Here is a 22,852-nt window from a genome sequence, read left to right on the forward strand (position 1 = left end):
GCCTCCCTGCTTCAGCAGCACCCATTTCCCTCCAGCTGCTCCTCAAATCCACCCCTTCCTTCTGATTTGATGGTCATTTATTGTTTTCATGAGTGGAGAAACCACAAAGAATGAACAGAGAAAACCTTTGGTGCGTCCCTGGCCTTTCTATTTCTATTTCTATTTCTATTTCTATTTCTATTTCTATTTCTATTTCTATTTCTATTTCCATTTCCATTTCTATTTCTATTTCTATTTCTTTATATATTTACATTTGTATTTGTACTTGTATTTATATTTATATTCATATTTATATATTTACATTTGTGTTTGTATTTATATTTATAGATATACATTTATATTTGTATTTACCTTTTTTTTTTAAGTGGACACATCATCCACAGAGGATGTAAACTGGCTGGAGGAATCCATATAAGCCCCCAAAGGAAATATGATTTATCCCATATAAATTGACAGAACCCGATGCAGGATTTCACCTCTGAGATGCTTTTTCTCCCTCTGCAGCAGGCAGAATATTAAATCCAGCAATGGACAGTGTTCGTGCTCCACTGCAGATAAAATATGGGTGAAAAAAAATAAAATATGGGTGCAAAGCACCCTGTGAGCAGAACACAGAGCAGGTACCGAGGTGGGATTCAGGCACATCTACACTGATTGCACAAGACTTTACCCACATTTGGGTGACCAAAAGGAATCCCAGCCCAGGGAGAGGTTGTGGATGGCTGCGGTTTTCCTCCTTGCCAGGAGCTGGCAGGGCCTCACCGCTCCTGGCCGCAAGGTAACAGGAGTTAGGGATAAAAATAGCCACTGTTGTTATTCATGACACAGCCCTATAGCAACTGCTGCGTGCCTGAATAATTCATCAGAGCAGGGCAGAGGGATGGAGAGAGGTGGAGAAGGCTGGGAAGAAGGCAGAAGCCTTCCCTGCCTTTTGGGATTGCCCAGGGTCGTGCCCGAGGTCTCTCCCTGGCTTCACCTCCCTCCCGCATTCTGGAGGTTACGGGGTGAAAAGGCAGGACAAGCTCACAGGGACATTTAGCACTTCCTATCCACTGGAAAAAAAAAAACAGGAATTAAGCACTTAGCACACAGAGGGGAACGTCTGCAGGGCTTGAAGAGAACCAGAAGGATCAAGGGTGGATGCAGGAGGAGTTTCCATGGGGGAATTGCACACAAGGGATGCTGGTCAGAGCACTCCAACAGCGCTCAGAGTGGATTTTCTCATCCTTTCCTCACACCTCTGTGTGTCAGCATCCACCTGCACTTGGTTTCTGAGGTTTAAGGGCACCCTGCGATCTTTCCACGATTCTGGGATGTTGTGGGTTGTTGTTGCTGTTATTTTGTTATTGTTTTTTGGTTTTGTGGGGGTTTTTTGTTTGGTTGGTTGGTTTTTTTCCCCTCTTAGTTCAAATAAATGTCAATTTTCAAGCCACAGTTCAATTATCAAGTTGCCATCCATTCATTTCCAAGGCTGCTGAGTAGCCTTGCCTCACCCATGAAGGGCAGGAGAGGGGGTTGTGGCTCATTCACAGCTCCAAAAACGGGGGGAGATATCCCAAATTTGATGGAGTGCCACCTGGTCATCAAGCAACACATGAGAGTGGAGGTTTCAAAACTAATTGTAATAAAATAGAATGATAATAACATGGAATACAATGCTTGGAATGGAAAAAAAAGTCACTTTTAAAAACTGAAATTATGTGGAGAAGTGAGACCACCTATGAGATGTTTTTTATCAGGGTGAATTTTACATTTTCAAAGGGATTTATATTTACTGGGCTCTCCTGAAGCTGCAGTTGCAGGAGCTGAGCCCTAACCAGGGTGTGAATTCACTCTCACAAGCAAAGTGTTGTCCTGACTTTCACCACAAATAATTTAATGCTGAAGGAGCCCTCCTCAATCCTCACTCCTGACCTTTTCCCTAACATAAACTGGAGAATTTCACCCTTCACATCTTTACCCAGCTCAGGCCTTTCTGACATCATTTTCTTGAAGTGTTTGCTATTCCCCCACACCCTGGTAAATCTTTAAACAGTTCTAGCTCCTGTTTTTTTTCCTAGTTGTGGAGAAGAAAAACATGGAAAACTACTATCAGGGTGTATAAATGGAATTTCTTTCCTGAAAGGCACACGGAGCTGCTGATATCTCACCAAGAGAGCACAGGAAAGTGGGTAAGGAGTTAAAGCTCTGACCTTCAGTGTGTTTGGATGGGCTGTAACCACCTTCTTTCTTCCCAGAGTAGGAGCCCAGAGCATATGGATTTGTTTTTCCTCCCAGATGCCTCCAGCATGGCCCTATCACAGTGATGGGAACATAAAATCCTTGTTGTGGTCCTGCTACTCCAGATCCCGCGGGGATTCCTCCTGTTCTCCTGCTGTGCAGGGGGAAAATACAGCAATTAATAGAAAACCAAAACAAACCCACACAGGCCGTGCCTGCGGGCATAAGGAAAGCTGAATTCCAAATGAAACCGGAGGAGTGGCTGAATCAACAACAAAGCTCCGGAATGAGGCAACCCAACCACATTTGCAGGGAAGCCCAGAGGGCTCAGACACAGAGCTGAGGTTTGGTGTTGCTATTTTGGTCTCCTCATCTGCTCTCATGACTTCTGGCTGTTACTAAAGGCAGTTACAGCTGGTTCCCTTTTTTAATTTTTTTCCCCTATTCTTTCATTTTCTCCACCCTCAAGTCTGGAAATCACCCATCTGTAGGCAAAACATCTCTGTGTCTTCCTCAGAATCTCTGGGAGCTGCTCTCAGCCCTGGGGCAGGATCAACTGGTCACTTCAGCAAGTGATGTCCAGCTTTAGAATCACAGAATCACAGAAATGTTTGGGCTGGAAGGGATCTAAAAGAACATCCAGTTCCACCCTCTGCTATGGGCAGGGACATCTTCCACTCTCTCATGTTGGTCCAAATCCCATCCAGCCTGGCCATGGATGCTTCCAGGGAAGTGTACATCACCCTGATTATAAAGAATTTATTCCAAGTATCTAATCTAACCCTGCCCTTTTTCACCCATACTCCCTTGTCCTGTTCCTCCAGGTCCTTGTCCCAAGTTCGTCCCCAGCTCTCCTGGAGCCCCTTTAGGCACTGAAATGGGCTCTGAGGATCCTGGATCCTTCTCCAGGTGAACACCCCCAGCTCTCCCAGCCTGGCCCCAGAACAGAGGGGCTCCCAGCCCTCATAGCATTTCTGTGGGTTCCTCTCTCCAGCAACTCCACATCCTCCTAATGTTGGAGTCCGGGGCTGGAGGCAGCTCTGAAGGTGGGATCCCACCTGAGCAGGGCAGAGGGGCAGAATCCCCCCCTCCCCTGCTGCCCACACTGGGGGATCAGCTCAGGACTTGGGTGTTGTCAGAGATGGGTCATGTCCAGCTCTCACTCCCCAGCACCCCCAAATCCTTCTCCCCAGGGCTGCTCTGGATCCATTCCCTGCCCTGATGGGAAGCTGGGAAGCTGTAGCACTCTGTGTAAGGCACATTAGTAACCCCATCAGACTGTCACAACGGGCTGTCACTGCTGCGGGCAAACCACGAGGAGGCAGGAAGGTCCCGACCCCAACTTGCTACACAATCCTCGTGCAACACGTGGGGAACAGCTGATGGTGCCAAAATTAAATTCTCAAGTGCTTCTTTCTGATTGCAGAGGTTGAACTTGGTAACCCAGAGGTTTTACAGATTTTCTTTTTTTCTGAATTATTAGTTAAATAAAGCCTCAGTGTTCTAATGCGTTCTTAGTGTTCTAATTCTGCAGAATTTCTATTTAAAACTTGTCAAACAGATGATGCACATCAATCCTTGCCCAGTGGGAAGGAGTTCCATATGGGCACAGACAGGGCAAAAAAATTACTCTTTTACCCAACTACAATAACAATAAGTCAATATTCTTTATTACAGGCAAATACAGGGAAAAGGTAACTCATCCTACTTCCCGGATTACATTTGGTGCCTGGAATACCTCAGTTGTCTTTGGTGTAAAGCTGCTGCATTGCTCCTCAGCAGCAGTGTGGACTTGGTGTGTATGGATTCTTCTTGGTAGAGGGAGACCCTGATCCACAAAAGATCTTTTATTGAGTAATAACTCTAAGCACCTAAAAATAACAGGACAACCTTTTGCATGTCCCTTCCAAAGTCCTTTCCAAGCCAACCCATTCTATGATGCACATTTGGGTGGGGAATTAAGGCATTCAGGAGATGTTTGAGGGCACAAAGTGTGTTTGAATCATATCAGATGACTGTAGAGGGTAGGGAGAGCCCAGCCTGGTACAACCCAGTCTTAACTGTGGGACTAATCTGGGCAAACACAACCACACCTGGGTTTTGATTTGGAGGGAGCTGAGTGATTCATTTCAGGGTTCAAAATGCCAATGGCAACAGGGACTGCAGCAGGGTCTGAGGTGAACTACAGAGTGAGGCTTGGTCCAACTCACCTGAGAGCCAGTGATCAAAGAGATCTCACTGTGCAGCATCCACCAGGCTTGGGGTGCAAAACAGGATGTCAGCACCCACCCAGGAGAGCAGTTATCCCACACAGAGCTGCCCTTTGCCCTTCCCATGGCTGCCCTGGGGCATGCCTTGAAGTTAAACAAGGTAAAAAACCTTTCACTGCAGTAAAATAGGTGCAGGTGACCCCACAGCATTGCAATGCCCATGTTGCAGCAGGGATGTCACCTCCCACTATCCCCATCTGCCTGGGTTGTGCTTCATGTCCCACCTCCTATTCCCTCCATATCACTCATTTCCCCTTGTCCTGTCCTGCCATCCCTTGTCCCAAGTCCCTCTCCAGCTCTCCTGGAGCCCCTTTAGGCACTGCAAGGGGCTCTGGGGTGTCCCTGGAGCCTTCTCTTCTCCAGGTGAGCACCCCCAGCTCTCCCAGCCCGGCTCCAGAGCAGAGGGGCTCCAGCCCTTGGAGCATCTTTGTGGCCTCCTCTGGAATTGCTCCAGCAGCTCCACATCCCTCTGATGTGGAGGTCCCAGAGTTGGGGGGTCCCAGATCTGGAGGCAGCTCTGCAGGTGGGGTCTCACCAGAATGAAGCAGAGGGGCAGAATCCTCTCCCAGTTTAAGGAATGGAGGAGGATGATGGTGCAGTATTACAGGTCTTTCAGGAGATGTCTTAGAGGGACATGAGTGCAAGATGTCACTGAGGGAGTTGGCAGCTGCCAGTTTTACCCTATCCACACCCCTGAGTGTGATGACAGAGAAAAACTGAGGTTCCTTCCCACCTTCTTTACCCTGGATGTTTTCCCTCCTTGCTTTGAGGACACTGGCTCTCCTGCAGGCTGTGAGATTTGTACTGGTATGTGCCAAACCTTTACCCAGGCCACAGAGATCTTATCAGAGCCACAGTCACATTCCTGGGCTGCCTCTCTGTGAATCCTCTCCCTGCAGAACAAGCAGTCCCTTCTGTGTCCCTCATAAACCCATCAGAAAACAGCAGTTCTGACAGGCTGGAGCAGCAAAACCCGCATGAACCAGCTGAGGCAGAGTCTGGAGCGGGCAAACTGTACTCATAAATTAACCTGCTCCTGGGGTCACAGTGACTCTACAGCTGAACCCACCACTGTGGCTTTGGCACAGCTCTGTCCAGGATGCATCAGCCTCTCCTGGACATTTCCCAGGCACAGCTCAGGAGCCCAGAGGCTGTTCCTGAAAGGCCATTTGGGTGCAAATACCCGTTTTCTGGAGCCCAAAGACTTTGGTGCTGGCAGTTGGCTCAAGGCCACACTGCCTTTAGCCTGGAAATCTTGAGGAAAATCATCTGCTCCTCCACACTTGCATGTCCAGAGCACTGAAATCAGGGGGTTCCTCCCCACTCTATGGAAGTCATCTGGTCCAGTCCCCTTGCTCATTTAGAGCCACGAAGAGCAGGTTGCCCAGGTCCATGTCCAGATGGATTTTAAACATCTCAAAGGATGGAGGTATCTCTTGCTGGGCAACCTGTGCCAGTTCTTGGCCACCCTCACAGTAAAAAAGCATTTCCTGGTGTTCAGAGGAACTTCCTGTGCTTCAGTGGGTGCCCACAGTCCCTGGTCCTGTGACTTTTACTTTAAATGTAGAACCTCCATATTTGAGAGTGATCAAATATGACCTCCTGGAGGTCCCTTCCCATCCCGAACCACCTTGTAAATCCTGTGAGGAGTGGCTGAGGGAGCTGGGAAAGGGGCTCAGCCTGGAGAAAAGGAGGTTCAGGAAGGACCTTGTGGCTCTGCACAACTCCCTGACAGGAGGGGACAGCCAGGGGAGGGTCGGGCTCTGCTCCCAGGGAACAGGGAGAGGACAAGGGGACAGAACCTCAAGCTGTGGCCAGAGCAGGTTCAGGATGGACACTTCAGGAGGCAGAACTTCTTCATGGCAAGGCTGGTCAGGCATTGGAAGGGGCTGGTCAGGCACTGGAAGGGGCTGCCCAGGAGGTGGTCCAGTCCCCATCCCTGGAGGTGTCCAAGGAGCAGGCCGTGGCACTCGGCGCTCTGGGCCGGGCACCGATCACAGGCCGGACTCGACGACCTCGGAGATCTCTCCGGACCTGAACGATTCTGTGACTCTGTGACTTTACAACCCTCTCCCGGATGTGTCACCGGGCTCTCCCCTGCACCCACGGCTGCGGTGACGGGATCTGGATGGTGCGGCGGGTTTGAGCGGCGCTTTGTCCGGCCGGGTTGGGCTGGGCCGGGCCGGGCTGGGCCGGGCTCGGTCCGCGGGGCCAGCCCGGGGCGGGGCGGGGCGCGCATGCGCGGGGCGGCCGCGGGGGCTCCCGGAGGCGGCGGCGGCCCCGGGACTCGGCGGCGGGACGGGGGAGGAGAGAGCGGGCACCGAGGGGACGCCGAGAGGGGACACTGAGAGCGCGGAGTGCGGCGCGGGAGAGCCGGCACTGAGTACGGGAGGTGAGTGTGGCCACTGAGTGCGGGAGGTGAGTGTAGACATGGAGTGCGGGCACTGAGAGCGGACACTGCGGGCGGGCGGTGAGTGCGGGCGATCCCGTCCCCGCTTTACCCTTCTCTCCCCCCGGGACACCCAGCCGAGGGTCCCCAGCGAGTTCCCGGTGCTCTCCGGAGACCCCGCGCAGGTACCGCCGCTCCTGCATCCCCGGCGCGCCCGGAGCATCCTTCCCTGCGGGGAAAGCGGGATGCAGGGATGGGTACGGGGGGTGGTCGGTGTGCGGTGCAGACACCCCTGGGATGAGAGGGGACGCGGGATATTTCCCCCTGTGTCACGCACAGTTGTGGTTCATCAAGCCAGGGTTGGTCCAGTGGTCAGGTGGGTGCTGGCAGAGAGCTTAAGGAGGGCAGGGATGAGCAGGGAGACACGGATTTTACCTTAAATTCCCCCGCTGTATCTCAAGGGCTTCCTGAAGGAGAGAGGTGGGCAGTGGTTTTCCTCCGTGTTTGTTTGAAATGGCTGTGGGCGGATTTTCCTTGAATGACTTTGACACCCGGGGAGCTCTGGAGGCCACGGGAAGGAGATGCATAGCTCAGCCCTGAGCTGGGAGAAGAAGCAGCTCCCGGTGTTTGCCTTGGAGCTGCCGCCCGCTCCTTCGGCAGACACGGGCTGGGGCGTCTCCAAAGGGTCACCCAAGGGTTGTTCCCTGCTGATCTTCTCCAGGACGCCTCGGGGTCACGTCCCTACTATGTCCCCTCTGGATTTTTTTCCTGGCTGAAAATACCACAAGCATCTCACTTTTTAATTTTTTTTTGGGGGGGAGGGAGGGGAGGAGGAAGTATTGCGAACAGTCTTAAAGTGTTCTGGTTTTCTTCAGCACAAATATATAGATACATGAACTCAGGTAAACATTTAACAGTTGTTTGTTTGGCGTCAAACCAATTCCTCTCTGGCGGGAGCAGGGTTGGGTATGGAGCATCCCAGTTGCTGTGCCCAGGTGTCTTTGACTGGGGCACACAGGTTTTTACTGGGATGGAGAGGTGCACTTGTTGTGGGATGCTGTGGGATTGTGGCTTCAGAGCTGGGGAATATTTACATATCAGTAGTTGGAGGATTTTTGGGTGGGATGAGGCTTGGAGCAACCTGGTCTAGTGGAACCCTGCCCATGGCAGGGGGATTGGAACGAGATGAGTTTTAAGGTCCTTTCCAACCCAAAACATTTTAGGATTCTAGGGTGGCTTGATTGGATTAGGATGAGGAGGAGTATAATGCTGCCCTGGCAGCAGCAGTTGAAAAAGAGCAAAGTTACAGAAGAGTCATGAAAAAGGATGAATCCAGCAGGTTTGAAGTCTGGTTTTGCCCTCTGCCAGGGCAGGGAGGGGACAGGCAGCCATGAATTCTGAATTCTAGCAGCAGACTCTGCTCCTGCCTTGGAGCAGAGGTGATACCTGCAGCAAACAATTCCTAGAAACCCACTCAAGGCTCATCAGGCCAAACCACACACAGTTGCACATTTCCTCCCACGCAGCTGGGGAAGCTGTGGGTTAACAGCCCTGCACCCTGCAGGATTTTCTGTTTCCTGGGCATTAATTGCTTTTATTTGTTTACGCTGAAGCTGCAGCCGCAGCCTGTGGCCAAGCAGGGGAGGGCTGTGTCCCTGTGGATGCAGGGAGGGATGGCAGGGAGGGATGGCCGTGCCAGCGAGGCTGGGGACAAGGGAGGTGCCACCACCGGGTCACATGGGTGAGCTTGCTGCTACTTGCACATCTTGAGTCAGGCACCAGCTTAATTTTTTATCTGCCAGTTTACGGGGTGACCCTGGCTCATGGGGTCAGTGGTCTTTTCATCGCATAAACAATTAATCATTAGTAAATCCCAGAAGAATAAAATCCCCAGGGAGGCTGCTGGAGGCTGCAGCTGTACAGATGCCATACCTTATAAGCTCCATCCTTCTCAGGATCATGGAATGGTTTGGGTTGGAAGAGACATTAAAGATGATCCAGTTCCAACTCCCTGCCACAGGCAGAGACATCTTCTACTATCCCAGTTGCTCCAAGCCCCGTCCAGCTGGGCCTTGGACACTTCCAGGTAATAAGAGGAAGCTTGCTCCCAGCTCCTTCCTGCTCTCCAAGCCTCACCAAATCCTTGGGATTGGGTAGGGATCTATGCAAGTGAATGCAGCACACCCTTCATCCTTTTTGTGGAGGGGATCTGCCATCTGGCTCTTCCTTGGAGCTTTGTAGCCTTCAGGAAGAGCATCACTACTGTCACTGCAAACCTAGAACCTGGCTGGGAGAGGCCATGGGGTTAAATTGGACAAGGTCCTGGATGAGGACAAAGATTTCTGGTGCAGGGGAGAGGAGAGCTCACAGCTCCACAGGGTTGGCACAGGGTTGCAGTCTCTCTATGGCAGAAGCTCCTCCTTGCCCGCAGCAGCCGCGGGGCTCTGCATGATTTATATACATTTTTTTTGAGTGACCAAAGCTCTAAAATCCCCAGCCTTAAAAAAAAAATATGTTTTTGTATGAGAGGCTTTTGTGGATGAGAGCAAAGCTGAGCAGCCTCAGCCCAGAGGTTCTTTTGGGGATGATTTGAACCCACAAACAGCACAGGGCCAGTCTGGTTTGGTCACTCTGCCTGCAGGCAGATGATTCCAGGGTTGTCCCATCAGCACATGGATCTGAGCAGGGAGGGATTGGCTGGCTGTTTGAGGTCTCCCTGTGCTAGCTGGAGTTCCCAGTTCTAGATCTGCACTGAAAGAAAGATTAGGGCTGAACGAAATTTAGGAGGTGAAAGTGGGTTGCTGCTGTGACAAATCCAGTCTTCTTTTTTAGTCGGTGCAGGGGGAAAACCCTCACATACTTTGCTGGCACAGTTCCAGTTTCAGTCCATCAGTGATCCCTGCATGCCTGAATACACCAGGCAGGGACTGGTGGGGTGGCAGGACCAAAGCCATGCCCAGGAGTGTGCTGACACTTCAGAAACCTTATGGTTATAGTTTGGGACCATGTCCTTGTCTGGTTTGATTCCTGGTGTGCTCATCCAGGGGATTTCACAGCCACCTGAAATCCAGCCCCAAAGCATCAAGAGCTGTGTTGACTTTGTGTGGGAAAAGAAAGTGGTGAGCTGATCAGGAAAGCACAAATAGCAAAGGATTAGTGAGATCAGGAAGAAAAGCTGCAGAATATTACCTCGCCTTTGAGCAAACTTTGATACAGGAGAAGTGGATTTGCCAGAGGAGGGAATTCTCAGCCAGGGTCTGCGAGTAGAATTAGTGAATATTAACTGGTGCTGCAGGTGGGCTTCTTTTTTTTTTTTTTTTTTTTCAGGAATTGCTGGCTGTGTTATCAGCAGCATCACCAAACTCTAACCCAGTTAGGCATGAGGAAACTGCAGCTGTGCTATCACAGCAAACCAGAACTGTGCCATTCCCTAACGTGGTTTGGGAGATAGCACAGTCCATTCCCTAACGTGGTTTGGGAGATAGCACAGTCCAGGAGTTGTTCCTGGCTGACAGTTTGTGTGTGGCCACCCATTTGAGGGGTGCAGCAGCACAGGAATGGCCAAGCCAGCCCAGCTGATCTCTGAGAACCTGATGTTATGAAAATCAACCTCCTCCCCTTGCATGTGATGCTCGGACTCACAATAAAGCCACCAGCCTCACCCAACCTTTGGTTTCCTAACTTTGGGGTTCCACTTCCCTGCTTTGCTCCCCCAAACTCCACAGGCCCTCGGGGGTGCCCCCCTTTGTTGGGATGTTTTGCTGCAGGGATGTGGCACTTGCCAGCAGCTTTGTTTTGCTCTGTGCCCTCTGAGCACAGCGTTCCCTGCGCTGGCTCCACTGCTCTCATCCCCTGGCCCCATCCCAAAGCTCAGGCAACGCTGAGCCCATGTCAAGAGGCACTTGCTGCTCAGCAGGGCTGAGCTGGCTGCTGGCCCAGCTCTGTCCCAGGCCAGGAATTGCAGGGGAGCTGACACTGCCATGGCTTCCATGGGGGATCCTGCCACCTCCCCGCTGGCTTTCATGGCTCGTCTCCCAGCATCACGGGACATTGGTTTCCTGGGGGATACAAGCTTGGACAAACCCTGCTCGGGCTGCACGCTCTGTGTGTGTGTGTGTGTGGATAGAGAAGGGGAGAATTTCAGCCATCTTCTTTTATTTGAATTTTTCCACAAGGTTATTTTTACCTTTTTTCTTAACAGATCAGGTTAAGTTGTGCCCTGCAGTAAATCACATGGCATCACTTTTTACATTCCAGAACATCCCAACCTGTGCAGGTCCCTGTTGGAGGAGTAACAGGCTTATGTAGATCTAACAGGGTACCTAAGTGCCTTGAGGGAAATAAAATCTTCTATGCAATGCACTGTCAAGTAGTCCCAGCACTGCCCAGTGCATTAGGAGCACGATATCTCATTTCCATCAGGCAGATGAGGACTGATATCCTCATTTCATAGAAGGGAAGTGTAAGCTCAGTTAACAGAAGCCCCAAGCACCTGGCCTCTCTCCGGTTGTGGGGATTTCCACTTCTTTGATGCTGGAGTGTAGATAAGTCCTTCACACCCTGCTGCCTGCCCTGGCAGGGCTGGTCCCTGGCACAAACCATGGAATCACAGAGTGGTTTGGGTTGGCAGGAGCATTAAAGCTTATCCAGTTTAGTTCCCCCCTGCCATGGGCAGGGACATCTTCCCCTGTCCCAGTTTGCTCCAAGCCCCATCCAGCCTGGCCTTGGACACTTCCAGGGATCCACAGGGGCAGCCACAGCTTCTCTGGGCAACCTGTGTTGGTTGTAAATCCCATGTAAATCCCAGTAACTCCCCACGGAAGGGATCTGAGCTCTGGGTGTTCCTGCTGGAGTCTGGAGGAATTTTGGCACCTAAATCTGTGGGAGGAGAAGGAAGCAGGTAATACCAAGACTGCACAGGACTGCTCCTTGAGCCAGTCCACGGTCTCTTCTTTTCTCAGCTTTGGAGGGGCCTTTCCAAAACATGGGGCAGAACTGGATAGAGGAGCTGGCACTGTGCTCCCAGGATGGTCTTGGAAAGTCTTCTCCAGCCCTTCAGAATGGTTTAATTACAGGAAGAGATGTTTGGCTCAGGGAGAACCAGCCTTCAGGGGTTGGGATGGGGCTTATCAAATGCATCTGAACTGGGTGCAGCCCTGGTGCAGCCTATCCCAAAGCTGAACTGCTCCCTGCCATCCCTGGTGCAGTAGGAACTGTGTGACACCAAAGTTAACCCCATGCAGGAAGGGGTCACAATAAAACCCCAAGCTTCAAAATGACCTGGAGACCCCCTGGGACTTCTGCTCAACTGCCAGAAGAGAGGAATTCAGGCATTAATCACCTGCACCTCTCCGAACCAGTCTCTTGGCCACTGCTGTTATTTTCATGCTGTCCACAGCCTCTTCTTTTTTCCCCCCTGTTTTAAATGCCATGCATTTATTAAAGACTTCCCCAAAGCTGGGTACCTCCGGTCCTCCCTGCTTTATTTACCAAGAATTACTGCCTTTTTGGAAGGCTGTGTAAACCTCTGATGCCTGAATACCAGTCTGCAAGCAAATCTATCACAGATTGGTCCAGCCTCAACCCCAGACAGTGAACTCGGGGGCCAGACCGGTGGGAAAATCGACCGTACTCTGTAGGAAATTTTCTCATTCAAACCCTTCCATCAGACTGTGACCAAAAAGCAAAAGAGCTGGGAAAAAAGCTCGGGTTTCCAATTACCCTCTTCAAAAGGGAGAGAAAAATTGGAACAGGATCGTTCTCCTCCTGTGCCGGGAGTTTTTATTGTGGATGTAATGATCCAGCCTGGCCATCATCCACGCCCTCCTTCTCGCCTTGCAGCTCCCTCCCTGAACAAACGATACTTGGTTGCTGTTAATTGGAAGCGGCCAAAATAACTGAATCCCCCGGAGATTGGGGGTGAGGACGGAATCTCAACGAGACACCCCGCCGATGAATGTGGCTTTCAGCTGCTCCTACGCCCCCGTGAAGGGAAAAGAATAGGGGCTCTGTGAAAGTGAAACAGCCAGTGCTGACCTTGGGTTTCTGGGTTGGTTTTTTTTGTTGTTGTTGTTTTTTTCTCTTTCTCTTTTCTAACGTTAATTGCTCGTCACTTCGTCCCATCACATGATCGCTGGAAACTGCCAATTTGTTCTCACTCGCTCCTATCACAAGGTTTGAAATGAGCAGCTCCCGGGTTCCTGATTTAGCGCTGTTCAGCCCGGTATCAGATGTGTTTCTTGTGATTTCGGACTATTAATTCGAAAATCTCTGCCCCTCTCAGGCTGTTTAAAACTGGCGTTTTCCAGCTCTGAAAAGCCTGCCTGGAATATTCTGTGCTGTCAGGGAGATGTGCAGTGCCCAGGCTCGCTGCATGCACTGAGCTCTGGGGATGAGAGACTCTGGCAAAATCCTGGCAATGAGCACGAGTGGTGCAAGCCGGAGCCAGGCTGTGCCTGGGACAGAGGCTGCCTGTCTCTCTCACACCCTTGTCAGCATGCAAAGCAGGCAGGCCATGGACTGCATTCCCATGCATTCCTATTCCCAGGCTCAATTGTCACCCTCCTGTGTGTTCCCTTTGCTCTTTACGTGCAGTTTTTCAGCAGGTTTCTCTGCAGGAGATGAGCACTGACTCTGCTCTCTTGGAGCTGGTCTCTTGGGCAGGTCTGTGCCCTCTTGGACCTGGTTTTCAGTTCCCATTGTGCTGGGGTTCACTCTGGCATTACTCTGTGTTCTCCGAGATGTAAGGAACTTCAGCATGTCCTTTCTTCTTCTGTCTCACCATCATGGTCATGGAATCATAGAATTCCAGAATGGTCTCTGTTGGAAAGATCATTTTGTTCCAACTCGTCTGCCATGGGCAGGACAAAATTCTTCCCTGTGAAGGTGATGAGGCCATGACACAGGTTCCCCAGAGAAGCTGTGGTTGCTCTATCCCTGGAAGTGTCCAAGGTTGGGCAGGGTTGGAGCAACCTGGGGTAGTGGAAGGTGTCCCTGCTCATGGCAGGATGTTGGAACGAGATGATCGTTGATATCCCATCCATGCCAAACTACTCCACAATTCCATGATTTATGAAAGAGGCCCATTAGCTAAAAGAAGCCAGAATAGACTGGCTGTACATTGGAACAGGGCAGAGCAAGAGTTGCCTTCTGTTCACACTGTGCCCTCATAGGAGTGCCCCAAAGTCAAGATTTGCCCCGCCTCCCTAAATTTTGGCATTTAACTCCACAGGGATACACAACCTGCTGAATGAACTGCATGTCCCATCATAGATCAGGACCCTGCAGACACTGAGGAGAGAAACAAAGTCTTTATGAGTGTGCACAACATTAACTCCCCAGCAAGTGTGCTCTCTTCAGCATTTAGTTTCACACATCTGTGAAACTAAAACAGCCTTTCCAGGGGTGATTTTGCCTACTGTGGCTAAGGCAGCTCCATCAAATGCAGCAAACAAAGTCCCCTGTAGCAAACAGGGAGAAAAACCTCCAGTCTTGAGAAATGCTAAGGGAGAAAGCCTAGGCAGTGTAGGACAGAAAGAATTTTCTGGAAAATGAAACCTGATTATGACAGCTCCCCTCTGCTAGAATACAGAAACAACGTGAAAATATTTTGTCTCTTATCAGATGCTTTGGGTTTCTACAGGAAGTGAGACTTGCTACCTAGTTGAGAGTCTGCTCTGACTTTGTTTGTTCTTTGTGCAGTCTCACCCTGGGACTGCCAGGTCCTACCTCCCTGCTTTCAGAAACTCTCTCATGATGTTTAACACTGTCCTATCCCCTGTATTACACCCTAGCAGGGGTCTCCCATCACAGAATCACAGACTGGTTTGGGTTGGAAGGGATGCTAAAGCTCCTCAAGTTCCAGCCCCCTGCCCTGGTCAGGGACACCTTCACTAGACCAGGTGCCCACTGGTCAAACCTTTGGAGTCTCACCTCTGGACACAGCTGGTATTTCACATAACAGAAGAAAAATTGGCTGTTTTCCACACTCAGACAAAATACTTATTTGTGTTTCTTTTTTTTTTTTTTTTTTTTTTTTCTACCTCCATCCCCTGTAGCTCTAGTTGTGTGCATATAAGCTTAGGAGACAGATTCTGCTCCTGCAAACTTGTTTATGTTGGTTTCACAGGAGTAACCACAGCCCTGCACAGTCTGGTGGGGCCCCTTAGCACCAATTTCAGTTTAACATGGGTATTTTGATGAGTTCTCCTCTATTTTGTATGACACAAACACCAGCAGGGAAGAGAGATATCTAGGTTATTGGGAAACAGGGGGTATAGGGAATTCATTTAATGCCAGGAGTTGTTCTCCACACGTTAGGATCCTGCTGTGCCCTGAATCTGAATCTTGCCAGCCAGAGCTTAGCAAGTCTGGAGGTTACCAAGGAGCAGAGCAGGCAGTGAGTGCCCAGAACTGGGTTTGGTTGCTCTGAGTGTCCAGGGACTTCTCTGGCAGTGCCTCAGCATTGGCTTCATGATTCCATTGGCTCCCAGAGCTCTGATGCTGTACCCGAATTGCAGCCAGCTTGGATGTGAAGCCTCTAATTTCTTCAGTCCCTCTCAGCCCTGATGCTTCTTTACTTGTACAGGAATGAGGGCTTCAGGTTTGGTACTGTGGATTTCTCCACTTCTCCCTCTGCCATACTCACTACAGTAACACGTTGGCAAGTTGTGTGACGGGAAAGTTTGAGTTTCTTTGCAACCTGCATTATTTGGTTGGGACGCTCTTAACTCACAGGCAGACAGGCTGGTTATCCCTTAGATGAGTAATTTACATCCCAGTTTAGTCCCTGAGCATTTTGTTCTGGGGTGAAAAATCACCTTCATAAATCATCAGATGCTTTCTTGCCAACTAACTGCTTCCTGCAGCCCCTTGTTGGCAGCTCGTGGCTCCTGAACACACTCCAAGCTGAGTTCCTGAGGAAGTGGGGAGGAAGGGCTTGTGACATTGCTGTGCCCATCTGATGCAGGCTGACCTGCAGGGACAGGGCTCTGCCATCCTCCTCTGTGCTGAATTTAGGTCAGGGAACAGATACCTCTGGGATTCTGGTACTCCCTCAGACCCTCCTCTAATTCCCCAGGATATCTGGTATCCCAAAACTTGACAATATTAGTATAATCATGGAATGGTTTGGGTTAGAAAGGGCCTGAAAGACCATCTTGACCCAACAGTGCCATGGGCAAGGACACCTTCCACCATCGCAGGTTGCTCCAAGCCCCATCCAGCCTTGGACATTTCAGGGGCAACCACAGCTTCTCTGCACAACCTGTGCCAGGGACGTGCCACCCTCACAGGGAAGAATTCCTTATCAATATCCCATCTATCCCTCCCTTCTGGCAGTGGGAAGCCATTCCCTGTTTCCTGCCCATCCAGGCCCTTGTCCAAAGTCCCTCTCCAGCTCTCCTGGAGCCCCTTTAGGCACTGGAAGATGCTGTAAGGGCCAGCATCTCAATGGCACCATGGTTAATCCCATGGGAATGGCAGCACACTCTTCTCCCCAGTGCACCACCATTAACATTTCCCGTTTCTCCCATCCCCACAGGGCAGGAAGACAACATTCCCTGGCGGGAAGGCAGCGGGATGACAGCCATCCTGGAGCGGCTCAGCACGCTGTCCCTCAGCGGGCAGCACCTCAGCCGCCTGCCTCGGCTGCTGGAGGACGGCTTGCCCAAGATGCCGTGCACGGTGAAGGAGTGCGAGGTGCCGCAGCTTTTCCGCGAGCCCTACATCCACAGCGGGTACCGCCCCACCGGCCAGGACTGGCGCTACTACTTCCTCAGCCTCTTCCAGAAGCACAACGAGGTGGTCAACGTGTGGACTCATCTCCTGGCGGCGCTGGCCGTGCTGCTGAGGTTCAAGACGTTCGTGGAGGCCGAGCAGTTGCCTGTGGATGCGTGGTCCTTGCCGTTGCTCATCTTTGTCCTCTCCTCTGTCACCTACCTGACCTGCAGCCTCTTGGCCCACCTGCTGCAGTCCAAGTCAGAGCTGTACCACTACACCTTCTACTTTGTGGACTATGTTGGAGTCAGCATCTACCAGTATGGCAGTGCCCTGGCTCATTTCTACTACAGCTCTGACCAAGCCTGGTACGATAAGTTCTGGCTTTTCTTCTTGCCAGCTGCAGCTTTCTGTGGCTGGTTGTCCTGTGCCGGCTGCTGCTACGCCAAATACCGGTACCGACGGCCTTACCCCATCATGAGGAAGATGTGCCAGGTGATCCCAGCAGGGCTGGCTTTCATCCTGGATATCAGTCCCGTGGCTCACCGGGTGGTTGTGTGTCACCTGGGGGGCTGTGAGGAAGATGCTGCTTGGTACCACACGTACCAGATACTGTTTTTCCTAATCAGTGCTTATTTCTTTTCCTGTCCTGTTCCTGAGAAATACTTCCCTGGCTCCTGCGATATTGTTGGCCACGCCCACCAGATCTTCCACACCTTCCTGGCCATCTGCACACTGTCACAGCTGGAGGCCATTCTTTTGGATTACAAGAACAGGCAGGAGATTTTCCTGAAGAGACACGGGCCTTTCACTGTTTATCTCTCCTGCATCTCTTTTTTTGGCTTGGTGGCCTGTAGTGCCATCACAGCTTACATCTTGCGAGGCAGGATCAAGGCCAGCCTGGCTAAAAAGGACTCCTGAGAGTCATGGATGTGACAGGCATGACATCACCAGAGAAAATCAAGGGGGCATAACATACTAGAGACATGACATTCGCCTAACACGCCGTGACTAACCAGGACCCTGGATTCAGATGGAGGGCTGGACACTTCATGCTGGATGCATTTTCACAGCAGGGATTGCCTTTTGCCATCAAGGGGGGAGGACTTGGAGTGTTTTAAGCCAGAACAAGTCACTGAACCAAGGATGCTGGAATAGGCAGAGGTTCCTTGATCATTCTGGTAGAGCTGTGGGTGACTGTGGGTGAGACCTTGCTGAAGGTCAGGGAGGGCAGCCTGGAGGCTGTGAGACTGTAGAAGGGAGTGCCAGGGGTCACAATACCATGAGGACCACAGCTGGATATGATGACCTCTCTGAGTTTTGCCATATCTGTCTGAGAACTGTTCCTATCAAAGGCAGTAGGAAGGTTTTGGGAAGTCTGTGTTTCTGGGGTTCAGGTGTGAGGGCATGTGTGGCACGGTGGCTGTTAGAATCCTTTTCCTGTTCCAGCCAGGTTCTCTCTGCGCTCCCCTTGTCAAGTGTGTCAATGCCAGGTCACATAGATGGCTTTGAGAAAACAGCTTGGGAGATCCAGGCTTGACCTGGAGTCCTCTGACCTGGAGACAAACTGGGTCTGTGTCATCTATCTAGGGAGTCTGACCAACCTCTTCAATGTCCATGAAATGTGGAATAACCTGGATGTGATCTCTTTGATACAGGAAAGGCTCTGCTCCTCCAACAGCACTACTGTGGTCACAGCCAAAAGGGTGTGAAGGAGAAGGAGTCTTTATTCCCCTCTTAGTGGTGCTTTGTGTGCTTGGTGAGCATTGTGGGAAAGCTGACCTTGAAGCTGCAGTGTTGCTGTTCTATGACCAGTCAGGTTGTGACTTCGGCATGTTTGTACCAGTATTAGATGAAGGTGGAACAGCAAAAGGCAGGAGTAGGGTGACAACATTAGTGTCCTGCACAACCTCGGGTTGGGTTTATCCTTGGGACTTGGTGATTCCTGTGTGGAGTAGCAAAGATAGTGGTCAGAGTCACTTAGTGTCCATGGGTCACTCCTGTCCAAGGTAACTAAGGCTGAATTACTGTGTCCCCCACTAGAAGAATTTATTCTGTGCTTGCCTTGGGGGAATATTGAACATGGAGCCACCAAGGAGATTTAAATCCTTGCTGAAACCAAGGAACTCATGGGATCTATCCCAGCCACGGATTTGTCTCACTGAACCCAAGGGCAGGCAAATGAATTGTGATTGCTGGTTCTGAGAAGGCAGAGTGTAGGGTTGGGGATATGGTTGGTGAGGACAAGCACTGATTTCTGCACTTCATCTGTGTTTTAGCGCTTGAGGTGTGTGTGTGTTCATGTTCCATGTGTGTACATGGGATTTGTTATCCAGAAAGGCTTTGCCTTGGGATTTTATATCTGCAGAGCCTCCTAGTTTGGTTAAGATTAACCTGAAGGAAACAGTGCTGTCCTGCTGGAGGAGCAAGGTGGGCCAGACAACAGATTTGTTAATAGGTGGTGGAAAACAGATCTGTAGATAGGTACTTTGCTGGTCCTATGTTTAGTAAGTAAATTTGAAACTCATGGCCCTGTAGAAAATGAAATACAAAGGGATTTGTAAATTAAATACAAAGGGAGAGGGAAGTACGTTGGGAGTATAGGAGAAGAAATCATAGGAAAGCCTTCAGGAGGTCATCAAGTCCACCCTTTCTCATCAGTCCTAGCCTCAGCTTAGAAATTAATTACTTAAATTTCATAGGGTGTTTTTGATGGCACAGCCATGCTGACCTAGCAGAAAATCTGTCTCAGGGGAGATGCCAAGCAGGGGTGGTCCCACTTGCACCTCACTGAACCTCTTCCCCATGCACAGAAGCTCATCTCACCACAGAGCGAGCCAGTGCCGGGAGAGGGACCATTAGGAAACCAATCCTACTGAAAAAATGTCAGTAATTTTCAGCTGGTTTTAACTCTGAGCCAGCTCACTTGGACAATGCAGCTGCTGGCAGGGAAGGGCTGGAGTGGAGGCCAGCAGCAGTTCCTCCCTGCATGGCAGCTGGCTGCTCAACTCACTCAGCTGTACTGATGGACTGCTCCCTCCATGGCCTCTGGCTTTGTTTGTGGGTCTCCTCCCAGTTTGAGAAAAGGCTTCCAGTGGGGGCAGATTTTTCTCACAGCCTAATTTGCCTTGGTTTTGTGGTAAGTAAGGCAGAACAAGGCACTGGGTGTGGAGCTGGCTGGATGGTATCAGTGGGTTCCTGTGTGGAAACGGAGGTAAATCAGGCTGGTCCAGAGCTCATTCCTGGGATAAAATGGAGAAGGATTGGGCATGGCTGATAACAGCAAACCTGCTCTGCTGCTACCTGGAGTTACACTGGTACCAAAAGAAGGGACCACCCAGGTGTCCCCTTCTCTGAGGGTTTGAAAACAGATGACATGCCCTGCCCTTGTCAAAGGAGAGTGAGCACAGTAATTCCATGTCATTCAGGGACAGGGAGACGAGCCCACATGGCTCTTCCAAGGTACTTGTGATCATCTCCTCCCTGGGTGAGCAAAAGTGTCACTTCTCTGGAGCAGTGGTGTGACAGTGGAGGTGTTTTTGCACACTCCCACGTTTCCCCTCAGGTGAAGCCACTCCCATCTCCGCGTGGCCCTGCACTCCCACCTGGAGCCGCCCTCCTGGTTACGATGATGGGTGGAGTGAGCAGGGGTCTGTGCTGCTGTGAGGATGCGCCCTTGTGTCATGAGGGCTCACCAACACTGGAGCTTCCTTCATTCCTGTCTCCATCCTCCTCCTCTTCCTCCAACCAGCTTCTTTCTTTCCTTCATCCCCAGACTTCACCCCTGTGCTTTATGCACCTGGCTGCCTTCCTGGGCAGACTCCACATGCTGCAGTCTGCTGGATCTCAGCTGGGAAGTGGCTGTGGAAGCTTTGCCTTTGTGATCCAGAAAACACCAGAGCTGGATCTGGAAAAAGCCAAAGTGCTGCTGTGATAAATGCTCAGCTTGTCTGAACCCCCCAGGACCGTCTCCTTGGGTGCACTGCTTGAAGCAGGTCTCCTCCATCCCAGTGTTCCTAAGGAGGCATTCCTGGGAAGAATGTACCAGTGGCCAGGCTTGGTGAAAAGTTGACTGCCAAAGGCTGAGAACACCTGAGATCCCAAAGGGACTGAGGTCACAGTCCTCTTCCTCAGGGATCTCTGGTCCTGAGGAGTGTTCTGCAGATCTTGCAAAACAGGACAGCTCCTGAGAATTCATCCCAATGTGCCTTGTGCTATTCCTTCTGGGGATTAATCCTGAAGGAACCTGAGGATCAGGGGCAGCCTCTTTGCTGTCTGCTGGTCCGTGGTTGCTCTTAACAGCCAATTCCCACTGACAGGATTTGCTCAGTGTACAGAGCAGGAGGGGAGGATGGAGACAGGTGCCTTCAATTTGTATTTATGCCTAATTTGTGTAACGAGGCAAGGACGGGTTCCTCATGTGCCTTGCAATTTACATCTTTTACTGACAAGATTATTTTTAAGCACTGTTTGTTACTAAACAGAAGTACAAAAGAGTTTGTATTTTTTTTTCCTTCGGGAAGCAGGGAAGGATATGAGTGTTCCTTATTAACCATCCCCTTCCCAATTCCCACCTGCTGACTTTGTATTGTTGAAAACATTGACAATATTTTAAGCTTTGTACTGTACTGATCTTTATTTAAAAACCTTAGTGGAAAAAAAATAATCTGTGAAAGCAAAACAATTGGTGTGGTGTGAAATTCCCAAATGCACAACTACAGAAGGTTATGAGTCATTAGAAAGAAAAAGGGATAATAATTACAGAGAGGATATATTAGAGTGATAATAATTACAGTAATTAACAATAGGGTGTGATTTTATCTGTGCATCTCAAAGCACTCTCAAGGTTTCATGATACCTGTTGGATTTAATTTCCTTTCCACAAGGGAAGTGCAGAATGGCTGCCTTGACACTGAATAGAGAAATTTTAGTTCATCTTCCACAATTACAGAAGGGTTGAGTTTGGAAAAGATCTCTGGGGGCCACTTGGTCCAACCCTCAGCTCAAGCAGAGTCACCCAGAGCTGGTTGCCCAGGTCCATGTCCAGATGGATGTTGAGTATCTCCAAGGATGGAGATTCCATCACCTCTCCGGGCAACCTGTGCCAGTGCTCGGCCGCCCTCACAGTAAAAAAGAGTTTCCTGATGTTCAGAGGAACCTCCTGTGTTCCAGTGTGTGCCTGTGGCTTCTGGTCCTGGCCCTGGGACCTGGCACAGAGCCTCATCCTGTCCACTTTGCACCCTTCCTTCAGGGATTTATATACACCTATAAAATCCTTTAAATATTCCCTGAGCCAATCCTCTTCCACTAAGGTACATATTCCTTGCTTCAGCCCTTCCCCCTGATCTCAGGGAGCAGGGATTCCTGAAGTCTGATGTTGCTGTTAAAGACTGAGGTGTTCTCTGTAGCGAGCTCCCACATCTTACTGAGCAATGGGCCCACATTTTCCCTATTCCTCCTTTTGTCACCCTACATAAACCCTTCTTCCCAAACAGATTCCAGTTAGACTTTGCCTTTCCTCGTCCCCGCACAATCTGATAATGTCTCTGTATTCCTTTCTATCCATGTCCTTGCTTTCACCTTCTCTCTGCTGCTTCTGTGTTTGAGTTTTTCCAGGAGCTGTCTGTTTATCCATGCAGGCCTGCTGGCATTTTTGCCCAGCTTCCTGCTCATCAGAATGGACTGTTCTTCAGCTTGGAGATGACTCTTCCCAGGCGTCCTTATCCCAGGCCACTCTACCAAGGGGATAGAGGCCCAAGTCTGAAATCTAGTGTTCGATGTTTACCCTTCTCTCTTCCTTCAAGATCCTGAACTCCAGCCAATTCTGCCTTTGACCCCACATTCCCAGTGAACCATGGCTAGTGAGTCTGATGTCCAGCAAAGCACCTCTCCTTGTCACTTGGAGGAGGGAGTTACCAGCACTGCATTCCAGAAACCTCCTGGACTGTGAATCACAGAATCATAGAAGAGTTTGGGTTGGAAGAGACCTTAAAGATCATCTTGTTCCAACTTCCTGCCATGACCAGGGACACCTTCCACTAGACCAGGTTTCTCAGGGCTCTGTCTAACTTGACCTTGAACATTTCCGTGGATAGGGCATCCACTTCTCTGGACAACCAGTGCCAGGGCCTCAACCCCACACTAAATAATTTCTTCCTAATATCCACTCTAAATCTACTCTCTGGCTTCACTTTGAAGCCATTCCCCTTTGTCCTGTCACTACATGTTTTTGTCCCTCTCCATCTTTCCTGTAGGC

At 50.4% G+C, this 22,852-nt stretch overlaps 1 protein-coding gene across 2 annotated transcripts; it reads left to right on the top strand.

Annotated features, from left to right (window-relative positions):
• Window positions 1-6,752: 6,752 nt before the first annotated feature.
• Window positions 6,753-21,293, top strand: PAQR8 (progestin and adipoQ receptor family member 8). Of its 2 annotated transcripts, none has more exons than XM_083858499.1 (2): window positions 6,753-6,882; window positions 16,421-21,293. In XM_083858499.1, exon 2 carries the CDS (start codon window positions 16,459-16,461, stop codon window positions 17,515-17,517), a length of 1,059 nt encoding a protein of 352 aa, XP_083714625.1. In that variant the 5' UTR covers window positions 6,753-6,882; window positions 16,421-16,458; the 3' UTR covers window positions 17,518-21,293. The 2 variants fall into 2 exon arrangements, with proteins under 2 accessions (XP_083714625.1, XP_083714626.1); XM_083858500.1 differs by lacking the exon at window positions 6,753-6,882 and adding an exon at window positions 6,903-6,960.
• Window positions 21,294-22,852: the final 1,559 nt, after the last annotated feature.

Source organism: Zosterops lateralis (assembly GCF_965231275.1).
Source record: "Zosterops lateralis genome assembly, chromosome: 3".
NCBI classification, from domain to species: Eukaryota; Metazoa; Chordata; class Aves; order Passeriformes; family Zosteropidae; genus Zosterops; species Zosterops lateralis.

What these genes read in the sequence shown, in the direction of transcription:
- PAQR8 (XM_083858499.1), top strand. Translation starts at nt 16,459, where the DNA reads ATGACAGCCATCCTGGAGCGGCTCAGCACGCTGTCCCTCAGCGGGCAG.